Below are 16,611 nucleotides of genomic sequence, written 5' to 3'. Positions count from 1 at the left end.
TGAAAAGAAACTTGTGTCACAGCCACTCTGAAATGCCCAATGGTAGCACAAGTCCTGCGTCATTTAGCTCTCCACTACATGCATTTAGTCTCAAGACCATACTTCCCACAGAAGAAGGTGTAAGCGTGAAGGGGAACTTCTTACCATCAGTAGTGTTATACTTGAGTCACAGACTGAAGTTATTTAAAAAAAGAAGAAAAATTAAGTAGAACAGAGAAAATGACTGGACTAACACCGTAATGAAAACTTCAACTTAAAGTCAATACTAGAAGCAACAGAAAGGGACAGAGAAGGCATTTTTGGAGGTTCATTCATACCTGTCAGTTGATGATGGGCTGCTAGCAGCTGGCTCAGGTGGTTTTTCTGCTGGCTTCTCCTCTTTAGGAGCACTCAAAGGCACAGATTCACAAGCAACTCCATCTGGTTCTGGAGGTACAGGAGCTTGCATAGGGACAGCAGCAGGGATTAGTGCAGTCACTGGTGTAGGAGCTGCAGTTGTTGAGCAAGTAGCAGTAGCAGCATTTGACTGCTGAGCTGCTCCAAATGCTGCTTTGGGCTATAGAGGGACAACAGAATTCAGAAACAGCACAAAGCTCCTAAATCAATGCTTTCTATACTCAACACATTGATTATGTTTTGTTAAGATCATTTGTGTTTGACGTTGCTGCCTCAACATCAAGCGTAACATTAAACCACTGCAAGATATTATACCTATAATGCCTTTTACGGCGCTTAAACAGGCAACCAGTAAGTGTCACTGAAGTACTTTGATGCCTAAGTAGTCACACTATTTGAGCATGAAGTGAAACACAAAGATATGATCTAAACATTTATAGACTACAACACTATAAATGTGAAAACACACTTGTGTTTTGCAGAAGTGCATTTTTCAGAAGAAACTAAAACAGTTTTCAAAGGGCATCTGACAAGCGTAACAGGCGTAGGTTTTCTCACCCCTCAAATTTGGGAAAAAAGTCATTAAGATAGAAATCACATTTCATTATGAATATTATTTGCTGGAAAACTAGATGTTAAAACATTTAAACTTAACCTGCAATACTTTTTATTAATTCATGCATTCTTCACGTTCAAAGCACTACATGAATAACATTTATCTTGAGTTCTCTAGTGAGCACCAAAAATCCAAGATAATCAAGGACTACCAAATATATAGCAACAAATTCAGAGTTCGCAACATTTGTGTATAATTATGATTTAATCTTCATATCTCTGTTGGAAACATGAATTCTGCTTGTAACGTACAGAATTATGGTTTTGAAAGCTGTCTCAGTGCAGTCCCTCAGCTATGAATATTCTTAAGGACTGACAAGGCTGACCCCCATCTCTGCCTTACCAAGAGAAACAGCTGAACTTTAAGAAAACACAATTACTTAAATGTGAATGTCTTTCAGACAATGTTTGCTTAAACAAGGAAAAACGTATTTCCTTCTTTTGTCTGAAAGGGAAGAAGAGGTTGAGAATGAGGAGCTTCCAACATGAGGAACATTTTAAGAAGCATTGAAAGAAAAAACACTGAAACACATCTGAGCATCAGACAAAGTTAGTGGTCATGCTCACATGATAGGGCAAGTCTTATCCAAGAAGAATTGAGGAAAGGGAACTGAGCTTAAAGACTAAACAGAAAGACCATAACATTGAAGAACTGCTCGGCTCCAAACCAGGAGCTTCAATATAAGAAGGTATTGCATTTAGCACCTCATCTCATAAGCCTGTGTTTCTTCCGACATAAACAAAATGAAAGCCATACTGTGAAATCCCATCCGCACCTGTTTTCTTGTACTGATAAATGCCTCTTCTCCAGGCAAACCACAGACTAGAACGCTCCTTTGTTCAGGCAGACAGTAATAACAGTAAACTTCAAACACAGAATCTGATGAGCCAACACCAGACAGAAATGAGGGATACATGAATATTGTTTTTCATTGTCAGAAGGAGGGTCTCTAACTCCAGCATTTACTTCATATCTCAAGACAAAGATTAAGTCAGTTTTATTCAGATCCCAAGGGAGCCTAAGGATCTAGGGAATGCCTAGAAAGTTAGTGGCTTGATTCCCAGCAGCAATCTGGCGACCGGTTAAGAGGAGAGATATTTCAAATACATTAGACAGTCATTCCCCTTTGCCATTGCAGTCCTTCAAAACTCACAGATTTGTTGATTGGCATATGTATCCTTTCCCAATGGGTTTAAGCTGTTGAGCTTGACAAAAGAAAGACACGTGAGTTTTGAAAAACAACACTGCAAGACTAGAAGAGTCCTGTATAGAGGATTTAGTAAAAAATTACCTAGGTTCCCTTCTTCCTTTTAATAGTATCACTGGAAAAAATAGAGAGACAAGAAAGAAGGAACAGTAAAATTCAGCTACTGGCAATTTTTTTCTCTGATGTAAACATTCAGAACAGTAACAACAATCAGCATAGGCAAATGAGCTGTGAAGCAATGTTTTGTATCCACCCACACAAGAATTTATTCTTACTGTTCACTAAGACATTCACATGATCAAATTCCTTGTTTTGAGGATAGGCACATACAATTATCACAACAAAACAAAAAAAGTATGAAATTAATGCAATTTCCTTTTAAAAAATAAGGACTACTCACTTTTGTCACCATAACCACCACAAAGTTCTTCTCATCTATTTTGTAGTCTTTAAGAGCAGTATCATCATTAAGGATTTTACCTGGCAAATTAAACACAAACAAATTAGGAAGTTAGTTAACACATCATTAGACGATCTTGGGATTCTCTCATAGAAACAGTATTTAAAAAAAACCTCACAACATAAAAACATTTCTTATGCAGATTTATAAACAACAATGCTAAAAAAAAAGTGGTTTGGCTATTCAACTTTGGCAGTATGCCTACAAGTAATTCTCCTATGTTGTCCACGGTACCGGTTAGCTTGAAGGCTGTTGCCCTAAACGTTGAAGATGCCTCAAATCATTTAAACCAGAAGCATTAAATCTGGAGAAAGATTTACAGGATCTTCAACACAGACACAATTAATGTAGAGGAAAGTCTTCAGCATACAATAAGCTTAACAACCTGTGCCTGCTCACACACTCTAGACATAGTAAGGAAGTTCCTTCCTGCTCATCTTTAGTTTGCCCTTCAGACGCAGTAAACTATCTCAAGTTCCTCACCACATACTAGTTTATCTGCATTAGATAATTTCATGACTTTGCAACTTCAATGATTTTTTCCTTAAAAGAAGGCTAAAGCGTTAGAAAAAGCTAGAAGATTCTGTATCCTTCTACCTCGACAGAAGAATGAAAAACAAAGATCAAACAAAACCAGAAACATTTCTTTGTTATACTCTGGCAAAGCAGATTTGCCTCACGCCTACAGGAGCTCAGAAACACATTAAACCACAGATTTTTTTTGTTTTAGGATAAGCTTATTTAGTGGCAGTACCACAACGCAGAAAATTGGCTGTATTTCAGTGAGTTTCATAGCACCTACTTCTACAGGATTTCAGAAAATAGTTTACAATTTTAATCAATTCAATATGAAGATGTGCAAAGATCCACTTCTCTACTTCAAGAGGAAAATACACATTTTCAAAACAGTTCTCACTGCTAGTGGAATACAGCACCTACCAGTAACCAACAGGACACATCCCCATCCTGGTGACTGCAAGGAAATCAAGCAATGTGTACTCATTATGGCACTTGGAACACAAAAGTGGTAGCACTGCCCTACTCTCTACTAGTTCCACCAGTCTTGCAGGTCAAATGCTCAAGAATATATTATAAGCTCTGTAGGACCAGTAATACCTGTAGCAGATGGTGCAGCATTTGACTCAACCTACACAGGTTTACTTAAAATCTTCTGGTTTATTGGCACTCTGGGAAATGGATTGCCCAATGTATATAGGCAGACATGCTATTTTCTCAGGACACACCACTCTCAGGGTTTCTAGATTTTACCTTAGTACAGATGACAACACAACAGATCTACCTCATCGCTGATTAGCATAACTCTTCTAAAAGAAAAAAATTACAAACATTTTGTAATAACAAACGGTACACTTTTAATCAGGTTCAGCTGGGATATCACTCTGCCTTACCAAACTCTAAATTCTAGAGTTTGGTAAGTTAACTGCAAATTCTAAAGCTCATTTTAATTAAAGGAAAAATGTCATCAATACACCCTTGCTTGTCCAGGAAAAAAATATAATCAGTCTTTGGATGGTCTTTTATTCTAAAACTTTTCCCCTACAATTCCTACTACTTGTGAGTATTATACAATGCTGCAGATAAATTCTGCCTTCTGAAAATACTCAAGTCACATTTTATGATCTCATGTAACCCTTAAAAATTAATTTTTTAATTACAGAAATATTATCATGAGCATCATGCATTTATACACATTGCACAAGACCTTCTGCCTTGTTCATAAATCTTTATTATGCACACAACTTTTACCTTTATGTTCTTGATGTACATTCCCTTCACTGAAGTACAAGAGACATAAAACTTGCTAAGAAATATATTCCTGAGAAGTCCATACAAACACAGAGAGACTCTCAAGTACCCTTCCTATTAGCATCCTCCTATTATGAACGTGAAGTGGAAAATCAATACTGTTTACAAACCAGTACAATGAAGAAGTGAAAAGACCATCAAAGTTTCTTCCAAGCACGGTTTTAGAGGGAAGAGCACTAGAGGAGTACTGGAATAGAACTGTTAAAGTTCTAACATGAATGAGGACAAAAAACTGGATCTGTGTACTAGTGCCAGAATGAACCAGCCAGGTAGGAAACAGTAAAAAAATATTGACAAAATGTTCAAACTAGGTCATGTCTTTACCTAACATGCGCCTGCTTTCTGCTAGCACGCAATATACACTTCTAATGACAGAGCTTGGAAGTACTGAAAGTACCTTGGTATAGCAGGTATATGGTGGTGGGTTTCTCTTGTTAATACAAAAGAAATAACCTGATACTTAATTCTCTGAGGTACATACAGGAGCACTTCAGCTATACGCAGCAGAAACTGAACAAAAGACAGACTAACTCAGAACACGTGATGTGATCTACTTACATTCTGATTTCTTGTAACAAAAGTTGCTACTTCTTCACTTACCATACCCTATCTAGGACTAAAGCTGTTAGCACATCACGCTATAAAAGTGAAGATAACAGACATACATGTATCAAAACCTGAAAAATTCTGATTAAAAATCAAAAGTTCCCTTTGACAACAAGGTTTGTTGTTGGTTTTGGTTTTTTTAACCTGTTTCCATTTAAGTACATAATCTTTAGAAGACTTCATATTCATGTCAAAGAAGAACATTAAAAAAAAGGCAGACTCAGAGAGAGTATCTTCAGAATATCCATTACCTGCATAAATCAGTTTTTGCCCAGCTACTGGAAAAGCATCTCTCCCCCTTTCTGATTCAATCTTCTCTTTCAGTGCCTTCACCTATAGCACAGAAACAGTCTTAATGAAAAAAATTAAGTTTCACAATGCAAACCTTATTAAGCACTCTTTGTTCTAAGTTACAAATACTACGAAGTAGTTTTCTGTCTTATCTTATGTCAAGTACATCAGTCTTCCAAAGACATCAATGTAACCATCTGCAGAGCAATGTGTTCCCTTCCTAACCGATCTATTATGCCTAATCAAATTAGATAAGTAGTTTCTCCATGAGAAGATCAAGTAGGAGTTTACAAGTGAAAAATTGACACATTTGGGCTGAAAAAGTGCTTTTATCTACTAACACATCTTTCCTCCCTGTTCTTTCTGTGAGTGCAGGGTGTACACATGCTATAGACAGCTGACAGGATTCTTTATCATTATGATTCTTCAGGGATTGCCTTTTTTTTGGTAAGGTCACCATGACATTCAATGCAACTCAGTGGAATGACTTGGAAGCCCTGACATGCAGAGAATTGTGCAAACAGTCCAATAGTTAATTTTGCATAATTAGTTAGGCACTTTTGCCCCTCCTCTGTAGTAGGTAGCAATTTTGAGCCTACTCATGAAAATGTTTTCTCTTATTAACTTGCTTATGCATATCACTTAACATACAGTCCATGCTTTCAGAACACCATATACAATAGCTCAAATATTGCTGTGTTAGTTATTGCATATCAGAACACCCATATCATGCAGACAAACTGCATCATGCTATCCTAAGGAGATAAGGGATGTTTCTGTAGAAGTACTTCTGTACTGATACACTTGAATCATCTTTTAAGACAAATTGCCTGAATACAAACTTATTACTACAAACTAACAACATCTTCTGAAGTTTTCAAGCATATGGAAACGCGTTTTATCTTGACAACATAATCAGACTGGCAACTGCTTGTGCCACAGTGAACTGTGGTATTACCATTTTTTTTGTTAATTTTTAAAGCTGTAGCTCATTGTTAGGGTTGTTTGAGCAGTAAATGCATTGAAACAGTATTTTCAGGTGCTAAATGGTAAACATTTACCGAGAAGTTCTGTGACGCTCAGCATAATTAAAATTCATCATCCAATTCACTTGACAGTCATGCTTCCTGGCTTCACTTTATTCTTCCGTTAACGATGTCTTAAATCTTTATGTTACCCTTCCCCTTTACCTTCATTGGTCCCCTCACTTCTTCCTTCTCTTCCCTCAAATTTTATTTGTGTTTCTTTATCAATCTCTTTATCAGGCTCATCCTTTCAGTTTGGATAATTGGTCCAAAAGGAACAAATCAAATTTTTAACTGGAAATCAAATTTTCAAATGGAACTCCACATCTTCAGCAGTACACATAAAAAGGAATTTTGTTTTACCAGGCTTCATGGTCCAGCACAGGAAGCCTGCAGAACCAAATCTCTTCTTTAAGCTTATCTGTGATGTAGGTGATTAAATCACTAGCCACACAGTGTATACAGAACACAAGTGTATACAGAACACAAGATAAGCCTTGCCTAGATGGCACTATACCAAATTAAGAAGCCAACCCTTTTTTTTCCTCAGCTGATGGAATAAAGATGCTCTTGTTATTCTTATTGCACATGCCATCCCAGCAGCCATCAAAGCATTAGAATCAGTCGCCAGCCAGTTGCTTTTCTACAGCAAAAGAAGCAGCAGCTCTCTACTATACATCAATCTTCAGCCAGGGTCAAACTGTTACTCATAATAATAAGTTGCTGATAGCATCATCACTCTCTTGCATTTCTGTAAATTAAGTCTGTAACAGTGTTTCCTTGAAAACTTAATCTCTAATTTATGAATTTGCCCTCAATTATTATTTAAGGTTGGAAGTTACTCTCCTTACCACCGGACAGTCTCCTTAGGTCACAAATAGGCCATCAAGCAGTTTTTCCTGAACTTTAATGTATTACAGACTTTGGTCAACTCCAGTTAAGCATCCTCCACCAACTAGGGCAAATTTACCCCCTGAAACATTTTGAAAGCCTGTTCAAACGTCTACTTTTTAGCACACTACTTACCTATTCATATGTTTATGCATTTGCACTAACTTTTCAAAGATGATGTCTAAAAGCTTCCTTCATTCACAGTCACCATATTTGTCATAGATTTGTAACAAATATTGTAATGTGCTGAGTGGGTATAATCTATTTTGAGGGAGAAAATTAAGTTGTTTCATGTGCACCGCACTCAATCAAATGCCTCCTTTGTCTTCCTCATGTTTTAGTGTGTGAGTTTTATTCCAGACTACAGTCTTTTTCCTACCATGACCAAAAACAAAATCTGTTTTTGCAAATGAAAAATAGTTGAACAACTACACGGGGTACCTTAGGTCAAGACACACTAAACATACTTCTTAACTACTACGCAATTACTGGATCATGCAAATAACACTGACAGTAAAATTCTAACAATCCATTTGCCTTTGGTGTCCACTTTGTGTGCAGTCCTTCTCCATACTACAATGTAATTAATATACTGCAAGTGACCTGGGGCACTGCTGTCGTCCAAAACCTTTTGTTTAAGTCTGTGGCAAGCAACAGGGCTGTGCTTACATCCCTTTGGCAGGTGGCACTCCTTTCCAGGCATAGGTAAACTGTAGTCTATACTACTCGGCTACGGGAATTGAGAAAAAAATGTGTTTATTATGACATTGGCTGAACAACAAGCAGTATTCATAGAATTATAGATTAGTTTGGGTCACTTGCTCTTGGTGAAGCTACGTCGTCTGTCTTGACTCACATCCTTGTCCTCCAGGTGCCTTAACATAACTTCTAGGAGAACCTGTTCCATGATTTTCGCAGGGACAGAGGTGAGGCTGACACATTAGTAGTTTCCAGTGCCTTTCTTCCTATTCTTTTTAAAAACGCGTGTCATGTTTCTCCTTTGCCAGTCAGCGTCAGCCTTGTGAAGATTCAAGAGATGCCCACGCACTACAGCTGTAGAATCCCCCTTATACAGTCAAAAAACACCTTTTGGCTCACAATCCTGACAACACTTATTAATATTGTGGTTTAGGTGAGAACAGATTAAACACGTACATTAATTACTGGGCTATAAGTCTCCATGTGAAGGAGTCTGGTATTTATTGCCTTGCTGAAGTAGCTCTTGTTAATGCAAATAACACTATGAAGTTATGTGAAAGCCCTTGAGACAGGACCTGGGCTGTCCTCTTCCGAGAGCACCCAGCTCTGCTCCGACCTCTGGTGCCCTGGCTGCGGAGGGAGATGAGGTGGATCTACGAGGGAAACAGGAGGGAAGCAGCAAGCAGCACGGAGGATCATCTTGTCATGGCTGTGCGTCTTTGGCCCGGATGAGGAAGCCCTGACCCTGATGCTGCAGGCTGTCTTGGGCAGGGACATGGGCAGCTTTGTGCGGCAGCTGATCGACACCACGCTGGCCTGCTGCCGCCAGGAGCTCCAACAGCAGATGGGCCTGAGGAACACCCCTGCCACTGCCCCCAGTGCTGCTGCTGCCCAGGCGGGGTCTCCTGCCCCCACTGCAGCCCCTGCTGTCAGCCCCGACACATCCGAGGCAGAAGAGCTCCCCAGCACCTCATCAGCTGCCCTCCAAGGGAGTCCCGGCAGCCTCCTCTACGCACCCATTCCTGCCAACGGGGAGCAAGAAACGCCACGGGAGGAACCAGAGGAGGCTGGAGCAGGACCCTCCACTCCCAGCCGCGACAGTGAACGCTCCCTTGGGGGGCCCCAGCGAGCCCAGAAGAGGAAAGCCAGCGGCTCCAAGGCCACTTCACTGCTAAACAAGAGGCCACCTCGGTGGCAACACTAAGAGGCTGCCCGACCAGATGCCAAAATTGGACTCGGACCAACAGCTGGAGCACCCACCAGGCCGTGGATTTTGCTGTAGGGATTATGTTGCAGTCTAGAAATTTCCAAGAATACAATGAAAACACTTTCAAAAGGTTTGCCCGTATCAACCTCCCGCAAAATTTTTTGAATATTATATTAAAGCACTCACTCATTCACAGAAAATATTCCTGAACATGTGAAAGCTTAACCTTCTTCAGCCAAGAATTAGAACAACTTCCCTTGCTTGAGAATTCTAACTCTAACCATGAAACAGAGAAAAAATGTGAGGCAAAGTACTAGAAAAAAACACAGTTATTGAAATGAATTACCAGAGAACTTTACTTGAAAATACTACAGTCTGCAAAGAAAGTATAAAAATAATGAAAGAAAAGCAAATGCTCCCTGACACTCCTATGCTGATATCTCCAAAGCTACTCTTTTTTGCAGAGTCATCTATGAAAGCTGAAGCAGCACAGACAAGCCCTTCCAAGTCACACCTCCTATCATGGTGCAACTACATACACTCACCAATAAATCCTAGCAGATGCAAAAGCAACAGATAAATCCACTAGAAGAAGAGAGATATCGGCTGTAAAATCAAAACAGCCTTACAGAAAAAAAACAGGACTTGAGACAGTAAAACATCTTTAATCTCTAAGGATATGTCTAGATTTTGAACAGGATCACGACAGCATTTTTCCTCTAACCATTAAGATTATTAACTCTCGGGGAAGTATAAAAACAATCCTCTTACTAGCAGCTAATACAGCATTAAACTGAACTGAAACACATATACAAAGGAGGTTGTCAGAGTTAAGTTCATACTTCTTCACAGGTTACAAGCCTCAAAGTCAGACTTTACTGTTCCACACAGGAAGATTCTCTGCCTCTTGCAACTGTTCCTAAAGGTAATTCTTCAGCCAAATGCAATAAACCACAAATTCTACAGAACTATAATAAAATGACCAAAACTGAATCTAGTGTTTTTACATCTTCTTGTAACACACACATAAAAAGCAATTTCTTATGAGAGAAATGTACTACTACTACTTACAACTCATTCACTTGCACATAGAATTGTGTTAACCCTTACATTCACTAATGCTGCTACATCAAGAGGTGTTTTTCCAACAGAAAGCCATAGTTTATCAGGAGGGCTCTAAGAAATATGACCAATAGCTTTTACAGCAACCCACTGTTTGTTTCCATTTGTCTTTCATAGCCAGAAACAAGACACAAAGACAGAATAAGAACTGATGCAAAGTATGCTTTAAAACTACATAGGCTTTCAATACTTTTCTCCTTTGTTTTATTGGATTCTTTAGTACAGCTCTCAATATAAGTAAACCTAATAAAATTTTGTTACAAAACCAAAATGTTTATTATGTGTTTTCTGATTTGTAGGCACAAGTCCTGTGCTATGACACTGTCTTTTGCAAAATGAGTGTAGCATCTTTTTCCCTGCAGTATACCTGTTTTTTCTAGAAAAATGTAATATATGCCAAACTTCACTTTTTCCTTAATACATACCCTTTGGAACTTGGTTAATTTTTGCTGGAGCACGTTCCCTAAGTATTTAATACTGCTTTGGTTTGTGCCGAACCTAAATTTCTAAACTTAAAAACCAGGAGCTTCCTGCCCTAAAGGGACATAACATGAGCATCCAAAAATCCACACACACTTTTAACAATAAAGCAGAAACAATATAAGGATGCACCAGAACATACTGAAGTTCAAACTCCCAAAATTAAGTGTCCCATTGAAACAATGTTAAACAAACACTCCACTGTGTTCCAACCTTATGGCGTAACACTGAAATTTGAAAATCTCTATCACCTGACACAGATTGTGCCGAAATGACTACTGACATCCTGAATATTCGTTGCACTTCCCTGCACTTTGACAATCGGGTTTTTAGGTTAACAGCACAGGGAAGCTGAACAAGAAACAAGACAGACTTGCTTTCAACTTGTATTTCACTTTCAAAGAAAGTCAGGGAAGTCTGATGAATTTTTTAAAACCCTATTTCATGTCTACATAGTGACAACTATAACAGAAGCACTCAATTTAGAAGCCTACAATGTCATCACTATCATATCAAATGAGATGTGCCATGTGCCCTCACAGGTCTGCATCAGTTTCAGACAGGCCTTACTACTAGGTCCTAACACAATTACAGTCAACAACACAAACAGTAGATAAAAGCACACCTATCATTTATCCCAGTTAAACGCAAATGCTGATATAATGAACTGCCCCACTCAAAACAGAAATGCTTACAAGTGGTAGATCCACCCCTCTACAGAGCTTGAGGAGCACAACATTGATTATTATGTTTTGCTTCTCCAGAAGTTGTTAGCCCAAAACTTAAAAAAAAATCAGCCATGCCTGCAAGAACTTCTCCATTTGCTAATAGGCTTTCTCAAATAATATGCTCTGAGGCCAGATCTCCTCAACTTTTTCAGTCAGTCAAAATATTTGACAGCATTCATCTAGCACTTTCATAACCAAGAATATTCCGTGCTTTAGGTCTAATTTTATTCAGTTAAAATACTCACTGTGCCAATACTTTAAAACACAACTATTATGAAAAGCATGGTTTGTATTTTAAAATTCAACTGCCTGACTAAGCAGAAAAAAAGAAATAAATCAGTTGCTTATGTAAAAGCTGTAAAAAGCCCAATTAGTTATTATGAACTGTGTTGCTTCAGATTCTCACTGAAATGTTTAAGTATTCCTTACTATTAACGACAGCTTTCAGTTACAAGCATAAACTCTTGATAGAATACTACTTCGCTCTGTAACATCTAACCCTCTTCAGATTAATTTTGTATTAGGAATAAGGGGAGAAACTACTAGAATCAGAAATCAATTTCAGAGGACAAGAATCCAATTCCAGAGCAATGGGTTTCCTGGGCCTATCACAAGTAGGTGATTTTTGGCCTTGTCACAGTGTAGGGCACAGCTCCAAGCAAACAAGCCTACCTCTACCACAGAAACTCAAACGTATAGTTCAAATACGATACGTTCAAATACTAAAAGTAATGTTTCCCAAACTCTGCAAAACACAGACATTTGTTTCAAGATGTTAGAATGTTAACCTAAGACACCGGTGCACTCAGGTAAAATTAGTATCTTTCAAAATCAGACTGAGAACTTTTAAACAGACTTGTGAAACACTTCCTTAACAGAAACACTTCACAGCACCTTCCGATTTTAAGAAGTTTGGTTTCTGACTAAAGGCTCAAGTGTTCTCCTCTTTTTATGTTCTATGATTTACAACACTTTCAACAAGAATTTCTTTGTAATTTTCTAAAAACTTGACCAAGGAAATTTAAATACATTTTTCACCTCTAGAGCTACTCAGATGAAGGCTTTACCTTGTCACTTTAAAACCAAGACTTTTCCTCTATCTCATCACCCACTCCTTGCTAAAACCTAAAGCAATGAGGATCATGAGAAGCATTTCATTCAGTTACTGAGGTACTGTAGCAAGTGCAATTAGAAACAGAAAGCGCAGTCTAATTTCCCATAATCCAACTTCCAGCTAACGCATTTTGCTGTCTCATAAGCTGGCGAGGGTTTTGACTGGCAAAATTCCTTCAGTCCTCACCTTGATTTTACTTCCTAGGACCTTACTGAATACAGAGAATACGTGAAAAGATGAGAGCTTTCCTCTGTAACAAGTACAGACTAAGACTTAAAATCCTTGAACATTACTAACACATGCTTCAGCTAGAGACTTGCCATCTCCCTCTGCCACACTCTTCAACTAAATGAACTCTTTGTCAGACTTTTAACTGTCATCCTTTATTCTTCCTAAAATGGAAGCAGAAAAGGATAAACCAACAGACTTTAGAAAAGTAGATGCAATGTTCCACAGTTTCCAGAGTTGCACTGACAACAAGTAACGTGAAATGCTGCTGCCAACACTTCTAGACTCTAAACTCCCCAAATCTTTCACAAGGAGGCCGCAAGGATGTTTGGACTCGGCTATCAGCAGCAACCACCCACCCTCGGGCAAGCAAGAAGGCAACTGACAACCGTGCAAACTCATGTAAGGCTCTTTTTCTCATCTCAGACCGCTGTATTTCCCCAGGGATTTTCAGCAGACTCACACGTACCAAGAGAATCATGGAATAGTTAGGGTTGGAAGGGACCTTAAAGCCCATGAAGTTCCAACCCCCCTGCCATGGGCAGGGATGCCTCCCCACCAGACCAGGCTGCCCAAGGCCCCATCCAACCTAGCCTTGAACACCTTCAGGGATGGGGCAGCCTGAATTTCTCTGGGGAACCTGTGCCAGGGCCTCACCACTCTCATGGTGGAGAAATTCTTCCTCATGTCCAGTCTAAATCTGCCCCTCTCCAGTTTATACCCATTCCGCCTCATCCTATCACTACAAGCCTTTGTAAACAGTCCCTCCCCTAACTTCTTGTAGCCCCTTCAGGTACTGGAGGGTCACTATAAGGCCTCCTCAAAGCCTTCTCCAGGCTGAACAACCCTAACTCTCTCAGCCTGTCCTCATATGGGAGGTGCTCCAGCCCTCCAACCCAAAAACTGACCAGAACTGTAATGTGCCCTCTCATCCCTCCTAGCCTTACAAGCACAAAGATGCGCAGACACTGCAACGTGACAGCAAGTGAGACCATCTCTGATGGACCTTACCACACAGAATAACAGAATCATCAAATAGTTAGGGTTGGAAGAGACCTTAAAGATCATAGAATCATAGAATAGTTAGGGTTGAAAGAGAACTTAAAGATCATCCAGTTTCAACCCCCTGCCATGGGCAGGGATACCCCCCATTAGATCAGACTGCCCAAGGCCCCATCCAACGTGGCCTCGGAACACCTCCAGGGATGGGGCAGCCACAACCTCCCTTGGTTGGATCACCCAGTTCCAACCCCCATATCCCATTACCTCCTCTGCTGGAGACACCAAGTCGCCCTGCAGCGCTCAGCAGAACCTCACCCGTACTCCCTCCCCTTCCAGGCGCACTTTGGTCCCCGCAGCTCACCCTGTACCCAAAGTAAAGCCCCCCGCAACCCTCGCCCTCACCCAACACAGCAGACGCCTACCTGAGCGTTTAGGGATGCCCCTGAGAGCAAACCCCTCAAGCACACACCTCAACCCAACAACTCTCACAATATTTCCTTCCCAGGCTGGAACGCGCAGGGAGCGAATACCCCAACGAGCTCCTGACCCACTCCCCGCCTAAGAGTACCGCGGCTTTGCCCCGCGAGCTCCCGGCAGAACCACGCTCTGCCTCGCCCGGCGCCCCGGCTCCGCTCTCCCAGGGCGCAGCCGCCTTCCCTTCAACCTCCCGGAATTTCCCGCGGGCCGACATAGCCCCTTTCCTCCCGCGAGAGCCCTAGACAAGGGGTGTCGCCGTGTGTCCCCCGGCCCGGGAGGGGAAGGAATGCGGCGCCCCTCTCCCCCCTCCCTCCTCCCCTCCCGCACCGTCTCCTCGGGGTCGACGTCGATGCGGAAGGTTTGCTGCTGCAGCGTTTTCAGCGTGATCCGCATGGCGGCTGCAGGGCCGACCGCGGCGGCCGCGCTCCCGCGTCCCTGGCAGCGAAAAGGGGGGCGGAGGAGGAGGAGAAGAAGAAGGAGGAGAAAAAGGAGGAGGAGCAGCGGCGGCTACGAGGAGCAGCGACGACTGCGGCGGGGGAAGGGAAGGCCGCCACCTGACCGTGCGAGGCCACGTGACCACGCGCGCGCCCGCTACCGCACTCCCGACCCCGGCGTGGGCTCGCGCGCCGCCCGCTCCGCGCATGCGCACTTCGAGAGGCTGGGCTAGTAAAGAGTTTGAGGCGTGTTGATGGGAGTGTTGATTCATACGGGGGGCGGGCGGCTTGGAGCGAGGAGCACTGGGCGTGGGGGCAGCGCTTGGTGCCCAAAATGCCCGGAAATAAACTCACCAAGAATCGTTTTGGAGCTTTATCAGGGCTAGGCAGCTCCGTTCACCGTCTGCGGCCAAACAGGACTGGGGACTCCGCTCACTGCATATCCATACTTTTTCCCAGAAATCTTATGCATCTTCTGTCACTTTCCAAGGGCTAATTTTAATGTTGTTATGAACTTCACAACAGTTCTCTTTCTAATGGTGGTGCAGTTGTCACACTAGGATGGCGGGATGTCATCCAGAAGGACCTGGTCAAGCAGGAGAAGTGGGCCTGTGAGAACCTCATGAGGCTCAACAAGGCCAAGTGTGATGTCCTGCACCCGGGTCAGGGCAATCCCTGTTTTCAGTACACGATGAGGGATGATGTGACTGGCAGCAGCCCTGTGGAGAAGGACTTGGAGGTGCTGGGTGATGAGAAGCTCGACATGAGCCGGCAATGTGCGCTCACAACCCAGAAGGCCAAGCATATCCTGGGCTGCATCAGAAGAAGCATGGCCAGCATGTCGAGAGAGGTGATTCTGCCCCTCTGTTCCTCTCTTGTGAGACCTCTTCTGGAGTATTGTGTCCAGTTTTGGAATCCTCAACATAAAAAGTATATGAAGCTGTTGAAACTGGTCCAGAGGAGGGCTAGAAGGATCATCAGAGGTCTGGAACACCTCCCATATGAGGACAGGCTGAGAGAGTTGGGTTTATTTAGTCTGGAGAAGAGAAGGCTCCGACGAGATTTTATATCAACCTTCTAGTACCTGAAAGGGGCTACAAGACTGGAGAGGGACTGTTGACAAAGGCTTGTGGTGAGAGGACAAGGCGGAATGGGTATAAACTGGAGAGGTGCAGATTTAGGCTAAACGTAAGGAAGAATTTCTTCACCATGAGTGTGGTGAGGCACTGGCACAGGTTGCCCAGGGAGGTTGTAGCTGTCCCATCCATGGAGGTGTTCAAGGCCAGGCTGGATGGGGTCTTGGGCAGCCTGATCTAGTGGGATGTGTCTGCCCATGGCAGATGGGGTGGAACTAGGTGGTCCTGCCCCAACTCATTATCATCTCTTCTCTTAGGATGTGTGGGTTCTCACAGTGTGTTTCTTTTGTAACCAAGGCTATCTTTTTGCAGAAGAGGATGGTGACTGTCCTGTTGAACAGTTGAGATTGTTACAGGTGGTTAAGGAGACCCTCCCATCGAGTCACAAAGTCAACAGTTTATGACTAAAGGGTTATGTGTGTATGTGCTTCTACGTGTTTTTGCCACAAGTCAGAATCCCATCACATGTGAGAATCTCCTTAGAGACTTGTACGCGTAGCATTAATAAGTGCGGTTCGCAGCCCAAACTGGGCAGCCGCTTGCAGCAATACAATTGTCGGAGACAATTTCACAATGCTGGAGGCATTAAGTAGTTTAATTCAAGTGACAGATTAAATGAAATTTGGGATTGCCTTGATTCACTGCTGTGTTAGTGCTTAAACACT

The 16,611-nt window shown here is 41.9% G+C and overlaps 1 protein-coding gene across 2 annotated transcripts in view; it reads right to left on the bottom strand.

Moving 5' to 3' along the window:
* RAD23B (RAD23 homolog B, nucleotide excision repair protein) overlaps nt 1-14,953 on the bottom strand; it is a 34,607-nt gene extending 19,654 nt beyond the window's left edge. Inside the window, exons 1-4 of one of the 2 annotated variants that reach the window (XM_054053813.1) lie at nt 14,704-14,953; nt 5,364-5,445; nt 2,620-2,699; nt 318-556 (exon numbers count right to left, since the gene is read on the bottom strand). In XM_054053813.1, coding sequence (XP_053909788.1) covers nt 318-556; nt 2,620-2,699; nt 5,364-5,445; nt 14,704-14,769 — 467 coding nt within the window. In that variant the 5' untranslated portion in view covers nt 14,770-14,953. Of the gene's footprint in view, nt 1-317; nt 557-2,619; nt 2,700-5,363; nt 5,446-8,474; nt 8,517-14,703 lie in introns of those variants that run through there. The other variant, XM_054053814.1, reaches the window with a different exon arrangement.
* Nucleotides 14,954-16,611: the final 1,658 nt, after the last annotated feature.

This window comes from Cuculus canorus, chromosome Z, assembly GCF_017976375.1.
Source record: "Cuculus canorus isolate bCucCan1 chromosome Z, bCucCan1.pri, whole genome shotgun sequence".
NCBI classification, from domain to species: domain Eukaryota; kingdom Metazoa; phylum Chordata; class Aves; order Cuculiformes; family Cuculidae; genus Cuculus; species Cuculus canorus.
The sequence above is the reverse complement of the archived record's forward strand: the minus strand, read 5'-3'. Positions and strand labels throughout refer to the sequence as shown.